This window comes from Ochotona curzoniae, unplaced genomic scaffold (assembly GCF_017591425.1).
Source record: "Ochotona curzoniae isolate NIBS_2020 unplaced genomic scaffold, NIBS_Ocur_1.0 scaffold_4506, whole genome shotgun sequence".
Taxonomy (NCBI): Eukaryota; Metazoa; Chordata; class Mammalia; order Lagomorpha; family Ochotonidae; genus Ochotona; species Ochotona curzoniae.
Window position 1 is genome coordinate 32,172,870 of NW_024467119.1, and position 18,114 is coordinate 32,190,983.

Below are 18,114 nucleotides of genomic sequence, written 5' to 3' on the forward strand. Positions count from 1 at the left end.
CAACTCTGTGTATACACACTAACGTGTTTCTTCCAAATGCTAGCAAATTTTTTGAATTTTTTTCTGGAATTTTAAAGTTCATTTCTGGAATATCACGTGAAACATCTGAATTGGTGATAATGTACAACTTGATACACAACAGGTGCTTATGACAGCTACCTTCTTTTATCCCTAATAAATGTATGTATTATAGGATATTTCATTGTGGTCATTTTTATCTCCAATTGATTATGTTTCAATTACATAGTTAAGTTACATTAAAAAAATGCTTTGTTATGTCATTTATCTTATATGGACTTTCAAAAGACCTTAACTTAATTTAAAATTTCAAGTGCCTTCAATTATCAGCCATAACATACCTACCATATACAACTTGCTACATAGTGTCCTCTTGCTTCAATTCCAAACAGGTCACTACTTCTAGTGACCTACTGAGTCTTTTTACTTATTTTAATTTTTTATTTCTAAAACTTCAGTTCCCTAATCAAGATCATAATCTCATAGATAGTATTGTATGTTTGTTATCTGAGTTCCCATAAGGATTTCTATCAACTAGTGGTTTTAACTAAGACTGCATGGATGTATGGATGAAGAAAAGAATAAAGATAAATAAAGAGCAAGAACTATTAACACAGCTATTAATGTACATGCAATGTGTTTTACATCAGGATGCATTTTATATTTTGATCTGCAAGACACTCTTTGTTCCAGTGTCATTTATAGGAAATTACTTAGATAACAAAGCCCACTATCTATTGAGTTGCTATTCCTGAGAATTCATTTGTAATCTACCAGTAATCAACCAGTCTGATTAGGTATTAGTGAAAACCACCACCTAAGTTCTTAGGATTTTGGAAAGTGAGTCCACTTCAGTTTCACAAGCCTGATCTCTGCAGCTTCGAACGGAGCAGCTATTGAAAGACAAGGGGCATCATCTCTACATTCAAGGAAGAACTATTCCTTCTGCTCCTAGATAACTTCAATCAAGGCAATGCAAAACTAACATTCTGTTTCAGTGTCTTCCCTTTGAAGGATAACCTGTTACAGCACAACAGTTATATAGACTTTGCCATCACATGCTTAGCCTTTGAATTATATATCTTACAACACATCATAAAATACCTCTTATGTACTATTCCAAGATTTCTTTCTCTATTTACATCCTTTTTATTCTCCAGACTTATTTTATATATAACATACATAGCATTACATCTGCATATCCAAGTTTATGAGTTTTGTTTAAATATAGAAAAATATCTAGGTTGTATCACTATTTCATTACAAAGGCTTTTGCTTTACTTTTCTTATATTAAGTTCATACCTTGTATCATTGCATTTAAATGAAGGTTGATATATTCTTCATAAAAGTGTTAGACAATGCTGGGGACCATCCTTAATTGGTTACTGACTCATCCATTAATTTTTATAAGCTAATATAAGTCACCTATCCATTGTAGCAAATAGTTTGTGTATAAAATCAAGAAATTAAAATATATTAAAGTTTCAGTTGCACACTGGATCCTTTACTGCTAAATAAAAATATTCATATTTTAAATGAGCAGTAAGTTACCTTTAAAGGTAGTGACAATAATTGACATTCACAAAATGAAAACAATTGACAATTCTTTTTAGATCTTAGCAATTTATAATTTTCATCTGACTCTCATTATATTTTATGCTTTGCTGATTTTTTCTATTTAAAAATCAATTTTAGATCTTTTTAAGCATGACTAACTTTGAAGCTGTTGGCCCATCTGTTTTCTCTTTGTTAGCAGACTTTTTGAGGATACTCTGAGTTTGTGAAGAAAATTATTTGCTTTGATAAAGCAGCTTTTCAAAAGAAAAAAAAATAGACTTTGGATTTCTTTTTACACTCTACAGTAAGTTTTTCTAACACCCATAAACTTATTCTAAAGAAGAAAAATAGGTGGTTATTTGAAAAATTGCTATTATTACATAAACCTGTTATCTCTCAGACTCAACTTTTATTACAATGAAAAACAATGTAGTTTTGAAATTCTATGCTTTTTTAAAGAATTGATTGTAACCTGTATGTGATGACATCCTGACCACAACTTCCTAAATCATAATTCATTTACTGCTGTGCCTGATACCTCATTTATACTATATGACACCATTTCAGAAAATTAGGTGTGGAAAATGGGCATTAATTCATCACAAACCCCAGCCATTCTACATACTTTGTATTTCCAAAAGTGTGTGTGTTATATGACTCTGATGCTGTGAATTATTTGAAGAACTTTCAAATACTATTTGTCACCAAAAAATCCAGGAGAAAATGTCAGCTTTTGTTTTTGTCACAGCAATGCCTAGGTACATTCCCACAAGTTTCTTAAATGCCAATGGATCATACCATAAAATTTGTATTTGTTTTAGAAAGAAATTAAATGCAATACAAAATAGCTGGCAACTGTAAAATTCACTTTGAAGAATATCTTCAGAAAATTTTTTATTACTTTAAGAATGGCTGAAGGTTTATAATGCATTTGAGTCCAAAAAAAAAAGACTATTTTGCAAAAAGTGGTTGATGAATATAAGAATATCAAGTGAGAATAATACATCCTTCAGACAATATCACTTTCATGCTAACAAATTACTTTGACAGTCTTTCTGAGGCAGAGAGGAGATGGAGTAAGCTACAATTACAGTAATTATTCATCTCCTATGTCTATTTTCTTAAGTCATTCATTTTGTACTTTTATCATTTCCATAGGTTTTTTTTAATGTTTATTTACTTTTATTGCAAAGTCAGATATACAAAGAAGAGGAGAGAAAGAGAGGAAACTCTTCCGTCTGACGATTCACTCCCCAAGTAACCAAAACAGCCAGAGAAGAACCGATCTGAAGCCAGGAGTGAAGAGCTTCTTCCGGGTCTCCCACGCAGGTGCAGGGTCCCAAGGCTTTGGGCTGTCTTAGACTGCTTTCCCAGCCCGCAAGCAGGGAGCTGGATTGGAAGCAGGGCCTCCAGGATTATAACCGGCACCTATATGGGGCCCTGTCTCATCCAAGGCAAGGACTTTAGTTGCTAGGTCACTGTGCTGGGCCCTTCGTATTTCTTTATTAAGATTTTCTTGCTAATATGTAGCAATAGTACTGCAGTACCATGTGAACTTTTGATACATGTAAACATCAAATATCATTCCAATCAGATGGAGGATATCTATCTTTTCAAACATTTGTCCTTTGTTGTGAGAGAAATCCCATTTCTTTACTGTAGCTTTTCCAAAGCTACAATATTAGCTTTTATCTAGAGTCATTCCAGTTCTACCATGCCAGACTAATCTGGTTCATAGGGGCACACCCACTTGTGCTTGATACTAGACTGAATACAATATATCTTCAATGATGAAAATGGCCTCAACCACACATGCTTTATATGATGATGTGGAAATGAGGAAGTCCTCTTCCCAATACATTTGGCCATCATACAGTGACTTTCTAATGCTTATAAAGTATGTTAGCTTCTTTGAGAATCCAAGTGGAACTAATTTACACCCTGACCTAGAAGGACACTCACTCTGAAAACCCCACTGGCTTACCCATAGACACTGCTGCAGTTATACTAAAATAATAATGTTTTCAGGTGATATTGGCTCCATCCTGCACAAATGTACATTCCAATTTTGGATTAAAAAGTTCAGAAAGTGAAAAATTATTATCAGAAATTCAACATGTCCTCTGTCATCTTCAGCTCTGATGTGGGAAAGAAAGTGAAGCATTTGTTATTACCTGGCCTCAAGAACCATGATCAGCAGGTGTAGCAGGCACCTCCCTCAGATGTTCAATTCTTTATATTCTTACCATGATGAACTGTCTTCCCCCCAGTTTTTCATTGGTTGATGGACTAGGAAGGTACAATCTAAATCCATTGCAGTGCTCAAGGCAGGGTGAGGGAGGAGTTGGTTACTGGACAGAGATGGGAGAGAAAAGTGGAGTTACAATGTGGTATCATCACAGTTCCAGAAACTGAGACCCGAGAGCCATGTGTAATAGTATCTATAGGTTACATATTTCAGACTTCCCAAAGGGTAAAAAGATTGCAAAGCAAATCCAACAGTTAAACCCTTCTGTGGCTTTTGTAGCATATGCTGCTGTGGTTCAATATTATTCATGAGCCAAAAATGTTATGAAGATGCACTGCTGGTTTATTTCTCAGACTAAAAATATCAAGCATGGGATGTTTTTGAGGCCTAATCCTATCTTCTGTGGTGGCCCAGCCTGGGCACTAGCTGGAAAGGAGCTCTATAATGGGCATTATTTCATTGAGATACACTGCTTTTCTTAGAGTGTGGCGGCTCTTTGGTACATATCATGGCCAAGAGAGATGATTTAATGATGGTCCCTACAGGCATAACATTGAAAAAAGCAAAGAAATTTGTGGCATAAAAAAATAGAGAATGTTACCTGCCATAAATGAAGACAATTAATTGGTGACTGCCATTACTAGAACTTATCTAAGGAAGAGGCAGAACTCCCCACTGGCCTCCAGATAATCTGAGGATCAGCTGGTATGTGGAGCAGGCACTGAACGACATGAAGATCAGACTAGCTCACCTTGCCTGGTGTAGTCAAAGCGGTTTTATGCTCCTCCCAGGAAAATTACATTCCAGATCAACATATTCTTGTAAAATATCTCAGCATCCAGCCATTGAGGATTAGACGGCCATTGCTGCTTCGGCCAAGAACCTCATGGATGAAGGACTGGATGCCTAGGAGGAGAGCATATGAGTCACTCAGGAGGTGCTGGCCAGCAGACCATCCCTAGCAATATGAGCATACACAATGTCAGAGTACATATGGCACATTGGCATTATTCTCATTAAAGAGGGACGATTCCAGAATGCAGTGCACTCTCTCCAATACCTCAGTAATGATGTTGTCTGTCCTGGCTGCCAGCACTGATGCCGCTGGTGAATGTTTCTTCCTCAGTGGGATCTGGCTAGACAAATTCTGTGGCATACATTCTCTTGATGCCATGAACAGATGCTTCATTAGCCCAAGCTGACAAAAACAAATTGACACAAAGGGTAGCTGGGATTGTGCAGTAGTAATAGTCCATGAAAATCCATGCCCTGTCTGACTCTTAACATCCAACACTCTTGTCTAAACATTGGTACCAAGAGTTGGATAAAGTGAGCCATGATATGCCGAAAGGAGACGAGGTTTAAAGAAGATGCCTTCAAATGGATGGTTGTGTTTACAGCTTCCATTCATAAGTGTGATGGCTTTTTAAGTAAAAGAATCCAGCCCTGGCCCTCAGTTTCTCAACAAAAGTTTGAAAAGTAAATGAATAGGACCATTCTACTGTGATGCAGAACACAGAACTTGCTTTTATTCTCTAACTATATCTGTGGATTAACATTCTCAAAAAGGTTATGCCTGTCAAAGTTAACTGTAACAATTTGTTGTAAGGTTCTATATTTAATAATTAAGTAAATTCAGAATGAATAATACCATATACTAATTTGATGTAATTATATGTTAATATGACAAATCTTTAGAAATGAATAAGAGCAAGATTTTTAGTATGAAAACAGTTGGACATGTGTATTTGTTTTTGACATACAATCAAACTCATACATGATTTATAATCTGTGTTACCAATTAAGTTATTCTAAGTCAGTTATCATTAAGAGTCTTGACTTTCAAATTACAAACTTACAGGAAAACATTTAGAAAATAAAGTAGGATAATTATTGTGAAAGCAATTTAAAATGAACTAGAGATGACAAACTCTATTTGTAATTTGTAGTACAACCCAAACTACATTATGTATCAAATAACATTCTCTTTTCCTTTAGTAAATCAAACTTAGTCTCTAAAGAGGATTCTATTGCACATTAGTGAAGTAAAATTATGAAAAATCAGGGTTAAGTTTCTATATCTTTATTTCACTCTCTTTATCATATTAGATTTGGTAAATATATCTAAGATTAGGAATATGATATCTTACTCTTAGGAACTCACTTGGTGAAATTACTCATACATTAGAAATAATATGGGGCCCAGTGCAGTACCCTAGCAGCTAAAAGTCCTTGCCTTGAACACACCAGAATCCCATATGGGCACCAGTTTTAATCATAGCAGCTCCACTTCCCATCCAGCTCCCTGCCTGTGGCCTGGGAAAGCATTCGAGGATGGCCCAAAGCCTTGGGACTCTGCCTCCATGTGGGAGACCTGGAAGGAGTTCCTGTCTCCTGGCTTTGGGTCGATGCAGTACCAGCTGTTATTTGCTGAGTGAAGCAATGGACCAAAGATCTTCCTCTTTGTCTCCTTTTCTCTGTATATCTGACTTTGCAATAAAAAATAAATAAGTCTTAAAAAAGAAATAATCTGAGATTAGTGGCTACATACTAATCATACTAGTCAGAGCCAGAAATCAAGAATAATAAATAGATAATAATTATATGTAACAATATTTCTGCCCATAGCAATTGGCTAAGAAATCTAAAAATTATTTGCACATTTTTGAGTATAGTTTTGTTTAGATTGTATCTGAATGCTGTTCATGAACAAGAAATATTTCCTTTTCTAATATGGGCTAGATAGTGAGCATCTGGGTGTTGATACAGGAGGATAAATTTTCATCTTGTTTATCTGGCAAGCTATAGAATTGCTTGTTATTGTGCTTTCCTCTACAAGCCAGAAATTACTTCCTGTTCATTTCATTTAGCCACATAAATTTAGCTCATGCTCTTACTAATTCTTCTCATGTCGCAATCACCTTTTTCTGGAAAAGCAATTGTGGAGAAACTTTTTTCTTTTTTTTTTCCCCTCTGTATTGAGCAGCGTCACCCTTCCCCTGTTTCTATCAAAACTGAAATGCTAAATGGCCCTTAACCTAGTTAAAATAATGCAATTGAGCCCTTGCACATTCAGACACATACACACTCACACGCAGACATGTGCATATTAATTTTAGAGCAACATCTTGATGTTCCATTGCACTTCATTCTACTCTAGTTAATTTCATCTAGTCATAAACAAAACGGTGGCTTGTGGAAAATCTGATTCTGTTCTCATTTTTCTGTGCGTTTTCTCTTTGGGGAACTTTACGTTCTGCACCGGTATGAACATTTAACCTTGCTAATCTTGTGCACATCCTTTAATCCCTGGTTGAGTCCTAAATGCCCACCAGGAAGCTTTCATATCCCCTAAAGGGTTTAGGAGTGAGGTTGAGCCAGAAGAAGTCATTTAACTCCGGACAATTTTCTCTGTTCCACACCTCTTGGTAATTTCTGCAATCTGAAAGATACAGGTTCAGTTGGGAGAAATTTTGAATGTTTCTTTTTGGTTATTACTTGAGCTTATTACAGGGCTTCCTGTTTGCAAAGCAGTAACAGCTTCTGTTTACAATCTCTCTGTGGTGGAGTGTTTCTCAGACCTTTACAAAAACCCTCTTTATCACTGAAAACAGATTCCACATCTAAGAATACTAACAGATACAGCAACGGTGCCAAAAACCTTCCACAGAGATAGGTTCTGCTATTCACAGCTGCTTTAGAAAGCCTGTTTCCGAGCACTGACAGGAAAAGGGCAATCTGCTGTATTTAATAAATACGGCTTGAGTCTGCATCAACATTTGAATGGTTGTGGCTGACAAGGAGGCACATTTCAGGTGTACCCATTTACTCCACACAAACACTTTATGTGGCAAAAATCAAAAGGGGCTTTTACTTTTTAAGTAGTTTAGCAGTGTTTCCTCCACTTCTTATTTGTAGGAAAAAAAATGTTACCTTTAAGACTATTTTTACAGACTTTGTGAAGTCTGGCTTGATTAAAGTCATTTGAACTCTTATGTTTCCTTTGATTGAATGAGGAGAATATAACCTCTCGCTATAAAGTAAATTGAAAGTCAAGGCAAAAATGAAAAGAAACATAGACAAGGAAGGAGGCCAGAGGATGGTGAAGAGGGAAGGAGAAAGTGTAGAATGTAAAGTATGTTCTTAAAACTGTGTATGTGAGCTATATAAATATATGTGAATAAAGAATTAAGACATCAAAATTATACTGTGTGAAACAAGGATTTTTACACATTATATATATGTTAATCAGATTATAACTATTGTTGTAAATAATATCTGATAAAATAGACTTTTTAAAAACTCTAAAAATTATACATCCTAAAGAAACTGTGTCAATTTCAAATACTTAGGAATCACTCCAAATTCTCTAGCCCTTCAAATTCAGGTATCAGACAAATGGATCTTATAAGTAGAATGCTCACCATCACCTTATCACTCTTTTTAATATGTAAAGATTATTTTTTGCTTGTAGAACACTCAAGGCTTACTTGTAATTTTATAAAGACAAATAAATTATGTCAGTAATATAAATTCCATCATTGTTGGACTGGTGTCTTTGGAATTTATCCAGCTAATACTGAGCATTTATGATAGGCTCTGCTTTAAGTCAGCTACAAATTTAATAAAAAGAAAACTAGATTAGAAAATAATGTGACAGTCTTGTAATGAGTGGCATCACCATGTAGTTTCAAATTGCAATGAAAGTCCAAATTTCATTTGATTGTTATAGAACATTTCCTGCTAAAAACAGTGCAAGAGAAGTTCATTAAAGGTGTGTTTCTGTGGGAAGTGGCGTGTGTAAAAATTGTTTCACTTTAAATACAATTAAAATATTTGACAATGTTAATTTTATCTTAGTTTAAAAGAATTTGCAGAGATCAATAGAGAAAAGGATAGCACACCTGAGGGAGGTGTACAGGGAAGACTCAGCTTTTGTGGATAAAAAAGAAAAAATAATGAACTTCAAGATTATGTTGAAAATATCATGGGGGAATTGAATATAAACTCATCATTTAAGAGTGTTGAAAAGTATGCTGGCCTGTAGTTTTGATCTTTTCTCACATTTGAAAAGAGAAAAAAAGATTTGTAAGCAAAGTTCTATGGAGACTGTCATATCTAGTAACATGTTATTTAACTTCATGGCCTTGCAAATTTCTATTTTTCTTTCTATCGTTGATTTTGTATTATGACTTCATTTGAGGGGATGTACAGTACCTGTGAAATGGAGACTAACATATCCAGATGTGAGGATACAATGTAGTATGCATCTCTACTTCCAGAAGAAGATGGGGTTAGGGTGCTGAACTCTCTGCCATTGTCCATGCCCGCAATGATGGACATAATGACTGTGTATGAAGAATTATACTTTAGTAATGATATGGAGGAACTAGGTTGGGGGGGAATTTGGGGCTGGGGTAAGGGAAATGTCAGGAGCCTATGGAACTGTATCATAAAATAATAATAATAACAATAATAATAAAAAATAAAGCAATACGATATTTTGTTTAGGTTAGATATTAGTACACTACTTTAACTCAATTATTGATCATACTTAACAGTACAGGAAATGAAAATATGTATTTACACCTAACACTTCTTTATAGATTTAAATATTTTGTACTTAATATATTCAATATTTTAAGACATTAATTGATTTAATAAAGAGCAATTTTTAAACTATTACACTGAGGCAGCTGATTTTATTATAATGTGAACAAAGGCAAAGTATTCACTGTTCCTTCACCCTTTTATTCTTTTATATGAACTCCGTGTGTAGATAACAGTGTAGCCCCTTGGTAGCCAAGTTGTGCCAAACTAACATCATTACATGAGTTTCAGTATGTAGTTCTGATTTTGAGAAAGATGTGGCTAGACAAAATTCATTTCAGGAATGAAATTGCAAGCATTTCACAAGGAAGTAGCATCAATTAACATCATGATGGGGAAATTATTTAATTTCTATCGGCCAATCAACCAAATCCAAAAACACGTGTAGTAAAAACATCTTAATATTTTAATTTATTTTTTTAAAGATTTATTTATTTATTGGAAAGTCAGATATACAGAGAGGAGGAGAGACAGAGAAGAAGATCTTCCGTCCGATGATTTGCTCCCCAAGTGAGCGCAATGGCCGGTGCTGCGCCAATCTGAAGCCAGGATCCAGGAACTTCTTTAAGCAGATTTGTCCTGTGTTGTCTAAACATGTTCCAAAGTATGTAAAATAAAATTAAAACTAGAGTTTTAGAGCTAGAAATGTATTTAGCACTATTTAGAATTTTTCGGAAACTGAATTCTACCTTGTTGGTGTAGATGTTGTGCTGCTGGGTTTTGAACTGCTGCTTTGGATGCCAGCATTGCATTCTGGAGTTGCCAGCTGCAGGTCTCACTATAGTTCACTTCCACTAAGGTTTCTGGCTAATGCTCCTGGTGGTTAGCAGGTGATGGCCCAAGTACAATGTGAGTGGTTTCTGCCTTCTTGTGGGCAACTTGGATGGACTTTCTGTGTCCTGGTAGTCTCTGCTGGCCCTGACTGTTGTAGCTCTTTAAAAATTAAACTTTTTTGGGCCCGGCGCGGTGGCGCAGTGGTTAAGGTCCTCGACTTGCACGCCTGGGATCTCATATGGGCGCCAGTTCTATCCCGGCAGCCCCGCTTCCCTTCCAGCTCCCTGCCTGTGGCCTGGGAAAGCAGTCAAGGACAGCCCAAAGCTTTGGGACCCTGCACCCGTGTGGGAGACCCAGAAGAGGCTCCTGGCTTCAGATCGGCTTCGGATCGGCATAGGATAAGCTCAGATTGGCTCACTTGGGGAGTGAATCATCAGACGGAAGAAATTTCTCTCTGTCTCTCCTCTCTGTATATCTGCCTTTCCAATAAAAAAAATAATAAAAATAAATCTTTAAAAAAAATTAAGCTTTTTTTGTTGGAATATTCTCTCTTTTTCTGAACAACTGCTTTTTACTGAAAACAGAAAAATTTTAAAAAAATGTTATCAAATTTATTCATCTCATTCAACAGGCCCATGAAACTGAAGATCCTATATGCATATTTATGCAAGGTCACACATGTCCCAAGTGACACAACCAAGATGAGAATCTTTTGGTTCAGAGTGCATTGTTATTTTCATTATACCAAATTGTCCTGTAATGCATTAGACACATAAGTGCAGCAGTTAATGTAGCAGATGCTATGATATGCTTCCTACTATTACCTTTCTTGGCCCGAAACACACAAGCACCTTTAGCAATGAAGTCTTCATTTCCTCAGTTGATGAAAAAGTGGCAATTAACAGCTCTCAACTAAATTCCTCTCCAAGAATTTCACTCTGAAAATTAAAAAAAAGAGAGAGAGAGAGAAAGAAAGAAAGAGAGGAAGGTTGGGAGGGAGGAAGAAAGGAAGGGAGAAAGGAAAAGAAAATGAAAAGGCTATTCTAAGGCTGAAGTGACTTGTCTACCAGTTTCCAGTGACAAATGTAAGAGTACTTCCGATCACTTGGCTCAGATGGAAATGACTATGAAGAACCATTCTACTTTTAATCTCCCTATAAGATTAATGGAAAAAATTTAAATTCATATGATTAAATTTCCCCCTTTTCCCAGCTCCGTTTTCTTAATGCCACCTTACTCTTTGATGAGGAAATAAACCCTAATGGGCCTCTTAGAAGTATCTACCTGAGAGACAGTGTTCTGGGGAACTAATATATGGCAGTGAATTTAAACATACTTGAATATTTTGGAGAAAATAACTTTCCTTTTATCAACTCAAATTAAACTTGATCAAAGTGCTTGATATTCTAAAGGATGAAATTGTCACTTAACAAGTAATCCCAAGGTCTTTTGATCGTCTTATGTTACGATGACTTTGTTGTCGTCATCAAGACAGTTTTGTACAAGTAAAATCTCTGGGCAACTTTTGTAGAACCAAAAATGGAAAAGATCACCACAATCAATGTGTATGCCTGATCATGTAAAAAACAATATCAATAAAAACGCACCACTGGCATTTTCATTACTAATGTCGCTTTCCCCAAAACAAAAAGTCCTCACAATATTTTACAAGCAGCACTCATGAGCTGCCTTACTTGGCTGCAGATATTAAGCATAGACTTTTTTGGTATCAAATTCAACAGTTATATAAATATGTTATGTAAGGTCACAGAAATAGATAGAAAATATAGGCTCATACTTCTAAGTGCATCCAAAACCAAAAATATTGGGGAAAAAAATCAAGAAGAGAGCTATAAGAAAAGTTCCTGCACATCGAAAATTGAATCAAAAATATTTCTTCCTTTTAAGGTAGCTCATCCGTTTTACAATGCACCCTTAAAAAAAAATCTGTTTATTTTTCATCTCCCCATCTGAGATTGCAAACAGAATTCATTAAAGAGTTCAAAAGAGAGAGAAGAAGAGAAACCTGTCATCTGCTGGTTCACTCCCCAAGTGGCAGAAATGACCAGGGCAGAGCCAGGAGCTTCTGTGGAGCCTCCCCAGGCCCTGCTTTTACCAGGCCTTTAGCAGAGAGATGAATTAGGAATGGAGCAGCTGGGACACATGCCAGGGCCCATATGGCATGCCATTATTGCAAGCATTGGTTTTGCCTGTTCTGCTACAATGCAGGACCCACAGAGTGCTTTTTGCATTTGTTTATTACTATGGCAACTTCTATTGAAAATCTATGCAAAAGTGAAAATAGGAAAGAGCAGTCATTGAAAAGACAAAGACAGTTTACTGCCAACACCAGAAAAGACAGGGTAGTCTTTCCTGTCTTTCCTTTCCTTTCAAGGCAGGCATGAAGCAAGACAAGACCTGGGTAATGGAACACTAATTACACCCTTAGTAGTCTGTGGTATGTCAGAAGAGAATGCAGAGATTCATTCTAGTACTGATAATCTAGAAATTCATCTTATAAAATAGTGATACATATTTTGAAAGTTCCCATGGAAATACTGGGAGAGGGAATGACCTGCCAGTTAATAAGCTGAGCAACTCTCCTATACTAACTGTAGTTTACAAGCAAATGGTACTATATTCCCAGTAATTACCATAGAAAACTTATGAGGACTGAATATATAGGATCATTAGCAGAATAGCTGAAATACGCTGCATGCTTCATACCTATTATGTATTGTTATCACACACAAACTTAATTTGCAGAATATTCATTACATGCTTAAAGATTGTGAACTAACTGGCTCATGAGCATAGAGACTGCTTGGTCTGATATTGCATTTAGACAGAAGAGTAGCAAGCGATGGCACTTAAAGGGTTTGAGGGAAACAAAAAGAAAAAATATGTATTTTCAGTGTGTGGTTGGACCTAAATCCTGTACCTGCTGCCTCCGAGACTGCAACAGCAGGAAGTGAAGTCTAGAGTGGCAGCTGCGATTGGTCTTGAGGCTCTCTGGCATTGGGGCAGCCCCAGCGTGCTGTAACTGCTGGACCAAACTCCCACCCTAAACCCATGCTTCACTCCAGTTCTTCCATGCTTTTACTGTGGATGCGCTTTTTAAAATTGTCCTTTAAAAGAGATGTTTTCCTCTCTGTGTCTTATCCTAGGTTACATGTCGAAGTCGAATTGTGAGCCAAAGCCTCAGCACAAGGGACAGAAAAGCAATGCATACTCCCACCGAGGACCGTTTTAAGTATTCAGCAGCTGACCAGCCCAGCCCCTACCAAAACAAAGCCTATCAGCCCTCAAGCCTATGTCTCAATACTTTCTGGAAGGACAAGGAACTAGCTGATGCGATGAAACACTCAAAAGGAACTTTGGACGTGCCCACGTCGGAGGTTACATGTTCCACCGTAGGGCAGAGCCCTCTGAAGCCCGCTGCCAAGTCTGAAGGGCTCACCTGCTTCTTAGAGAAACCAAAGGACCCCTCTGGAGGCGCCCGCCAGCCCTCAGCCTTCACGGGCAGGTTTGGGCAGCCACCGAGAGGGCCCATCTCCTTACATATGTACAGCAGGAAGAATGTATTCCTTCACCATAATTTACAGACCACCGAGCTGCAGACTCTGGGCCAGCAAGATGGGTAAATAAGCACCCTCTTCTTGAATCTGGGTAGGACAAAGATGGCTCCTTTGTCTTGTGCATAGTTCATATTTAAATCGTCATGTATTTTTTATTATTATTATTACTTTCGCTTTTAGTCAAAAACAGACCTGTGAGCTGTTTTGTTTTTGTTTTGTTTTGTTTTTCCGGTCTTTTAAAGAATGAGGGTTCAAGCATGTGTGAATTAGATTGAATTGCCTTGAAGATTTTACTGTAACGTGTATAAATAATGGGACCATCTTGCTGGGTTATACATTCCGTAATTCACTTATTACTTATCTGTATCACAGGTAGGCAGTAAGGGTCCAGATGGTAATATCAAATACTGCTCTGTTCACTGTGTTATTGGTGTTTGGTAGAAATAGACTGGAGGAATAAATAGATAAAGGGATTGTACAAAAAATTCCTTTATATTATATAGTTCATAGCAGGAAGGAAATAAGAGAGATTTGAATCTTCTATTTGCAGGTATATGTATTTGAGAACTGGAGCTTGCTTGCATGTAAACTGGAAATGTCCGTGTTTCTCTGTTGCATACACTCCAGCTTACCTCATGGTAAAGAGAAAGGCTGCTTTAAAAAAAAAAGTCCTTTAAGCATTTGGTTCACAGTAGTTCCAAGTGGGTTTCAGAAAGAGTAATTGCTAACGAAATAGAGAATGACAGCTCTGATCTCTGAAATACTTCGCTTTCGGTTTTTCTATTAATGTTGAGGAACACAACGTGGCACTCTGAGGTGGTGGAGTCGGCTGAATTTTGGTATCTGGTGCATAAAGCATGACATGGTCTAGGCCGAGTCAGTGTCGTGGGAACATCGGCCTATTTTTTTAAGATGCTTTATTCTCACAAAAAAATAATTCTTGACTTTTTATATTACTAAAACATTCATTTGTTTTTTTTACAAGTACGAATGTCTTATTATATTTCATACATCAATCTGTATCTTTGATTTTACTAGGTTAAGAATGGAAGGCAGTCCTTTGGTCATTAGTATATAGTACTCTGAACATGCAACGGTCAGGATTTAGAAGAAATTAAAGTGCATCTTGTGAACACTGGCAATTTGATTTCACAAGCAAATCTAACAGGAATTTTAAAAACTCATTTGAAGGCCAGTATCTTAATTGTGTACATTTTAAGTGTGCATGAACTAGATCAATAAGTCTAAATAATTTCATGTTTAGTCAATAGAACACGATCACATATAGTAGAAATAAATGCACAAATAATAAGGCCCGATAAGGAGTAATGGCTGCAGTTTTCTTTCACAAAGATCAAAATGGGCCGCTAGACTCGCTTTAGACATAGGTCATGAAAACAAAAGCTATCAGACCTACTGCATGGCATGCTCAGTTTCCCTTGCTTCTCTGGCCGACAGAAACTACTGTCATTTACAAGTGAGATGAATACAGGGAAATGAAGAAGGCAGCTTTAGCATGTCATCCGACTACCTTGCTTAAATTAAAGCTATGTACACAACGCATCTGCTAATGTGAAATGTGCGGAGCCTGTATGCTTTGGAGAAAGGCATTTCTTCCCTGCTTTAGTCATTGAACTTTGATAATCTTTCAAACTTTGATAGCATTGATAGAATAAGGAGGCTGAAGGAATATGTTAGACTTGTAATTTTGATTTCCTAAAGGAAAGCACATGTGCATCAAGACAAATTTTTGCCAAATGTCTTCTTTGATTGTGTGTTTGTAATTCTGCCAAAAGAGAATAATTCATGCTGCAGTTGCTCAATTTGATGATACTGCTATCTAAACATTCCATCACAGGAGCTACAAAAATTAGGCAGATACACATTTAGGGCTTAGCAATATTTAGATGCTATGAGAAAAAAATGAAAAAAAAAAATGTGAAACTCAACTTGTCCTGAAAGTTGGTGTGTGTTGGTAGAGTATTTTACGTTTGTAAATAAATAAGCATGACAAAATAATCAAGGATTTTTTCCCAGGATATGGAAGAACTATGTATCACAAATAATGTTTTTGATTTGGACTTTTCAAGTTTCTAGTTCAGTTTTCTTGGAAGATAGATTTTTGAATTATACTTTTTAAAAAATGATCTATTTAAGGAAATCTGTCATTTAATAGACATTTTAAGAGATGTTTTAAACACTAGTATTTTCTAGAAAAATCTTTTTTAAAGCGTAAACATTCAAAAAGAATACCTGGTGAGCCGTTCAATTTTAAAAGGAGGGGTATTTTTTGGAAATATCATCTTAAAGCTGTTTTGTATCAGTATTTTCAGCATTGTTATAATATTATTTGTAATACTAAGTGTAACTCAGGCCTGGAGAAAGTGTAAGCCCACCATGCTAAGGTACATCAGTAACTACAATACAGGAATCCCTTGCAAGTTCCTCTTGTTTGTCTACAGTAATGCATAACAATGGCATATGGGCATTCTTTCAATGAAGTGATTTCTTTGTACTAAAATCTCTAGTTTTCTAAGACAGTTCCATGTGTAACAATGATTTGTACATTTCTCCAAGGCGGTACATATCCAAAGATGTGACATCAGGGGGAAAAAGTGCTTGTTTTCAGGCGGAAGCAATGGTCCTGTCCTGTCCTTCCTCTCTGTGCATGTGTGTGTGTAGCTAAACTTAAGTCACTGTAAGCTTTCTGCTGCAATTTGTCTCTTATGAATTCGGAATGTGTTTTAAAAAGACACCGAAGTAAAGATATTACTTGATGGAAAGCTGTTTCCACTGGAAATAAACTTGTCTCATTTTTGTAACCGTTGGAACATGTAGCCACATTCTTATCAATTCGTTCGTTATTTTCCAGATCATTTTAAATACCAGCAGAGTCACCAAAAAGCAAGGAATTGTCTCCTGACTTTTCCTCTTTTATGCCATTACTGTGTGTATATGACAGAATGGAACTTGCTGAAAAGTTGATGGCATTAAGTCTGTCAGGATCCGTGTGTTCAGGGCGAAAATGTAGAGCCGCGGGTTACCCATGTAATTGACTACACCATAAATAAAATGGGAAACTGATAGTTGCAAAAGTTGGGAGGTTGATAAATTTTCTTGGATAATCTGAGTTATGAATGATATTATACCCATATGTTTTTCTAATATTTGTTTCTAACCCATCGTTATTATTTTCTGAATGTTGAGTTGTTATTGAATTCAGAGGAAATTTTATGTTTTCCTTTGTTTTTCTATTGCCTTGTGTGCTTGATAGAAATAGTACTGCTCCCGGAAAAGTTAACCATTTCTTTTTTTTTTTCTTTTTTAATTATCATGTATTTAAGTACTATTATCTGGGACACATTATATTAGCCTTTCTAATAACTTAGTTATCTGTTGATTAAATATTAGGAGTAATTTTTTTTTAATAGCAGGTGCTATTTACTCATTATTGTCATCTTCTTTGTTGTCAATTATTAGTTATTCAGGGGCCTGATGCGGTAGCCTAGCAGCTAAAGTCCTCGCCTTATACACACTGGGATCCCATATGGACACCAGTTCTAATCCCAGCAGCCCCGTTTCCCATCCACCTCCCTGCTCATGGCCTAGGAAAGCAGTGGAGAATGGCCCAAAGCCTTGGGACCCTGCAGCCATGTGGGAGATCTGAAAGAGGCTCCTGATTTCAGATCGGCTCAGCTCCAGCTATTGCGGCTGCTTGGGAAGTGAATCAGTGAATGGAAGATGAAAAAAAAAGAGAGAAGAAAGAATTAGTCATTCATAGCACTGAGTGACAAAACTGAATATATACTATTTTCATAATCATTTTTAAGTTTTTGTGTCATAATTATAATAACAGAGTCTGAAGTTTTGCTTCCTACACTTTACATTATAAAATGCAAATGAGTAAGGAGTACTTCAAAATGCCTTTATGATTCCTTTGAGCCAAGAATAAAAGAAAGTAGGAAAAATAGAGAGAGGGCGTTCCTATGATTGTCATTTGTGTTGCCACATCCCATGGTGGTGATAGAAAGACTTCCCTTCAGTGACACATCACTTCAACATGGCACTGACTCATTGATAGGAGACTTCTGTTTGCATTCTAGAACTTGACTTTGTTGGGGTGTTAATACCATACCCTTTTACATATTTCACACACACACACAGAATTTGTGGGAGAATTATTTTCTGAATATGGCACTATTAGGAAACTTACTCATCCTTAGGACTTATCAACATTTCTTTCTCCGTATGCTAGATATTTTGTCATGTAAATGCTCACTTAGATCCAATTTGTAAGGCAAGGCTGGTGGAAAATGTAAACACATTTT

General features: G+C 36.4%; 1 protein-coding gene across 1 annotated transcript in view; it reads left to right on the plus strand.

Annotated features, from left to right (window-relative positions):
* The window catches only part of CCSER1 (coiled-coil serine rich protein 1), a 1,046,074-nt gene extending 1,032,222 nt beyond the window's left edge, over nucleotides 1-13,852 (plus strand). The window contains exon 11 of the mRNA XM_040967487.1: nucleotides 13,376-13,852. Coding sequence (XP_040823421.1) covers nucleotides 13,376-13,852 — 477 coding nt within the window. The remainder of the gene's footprint in view (nucleotides 1-13,375) is intronic.
* The last annotated feature ends 4,262 nt before the right edge of the window (nucleotides 13,853-18,114 follow it).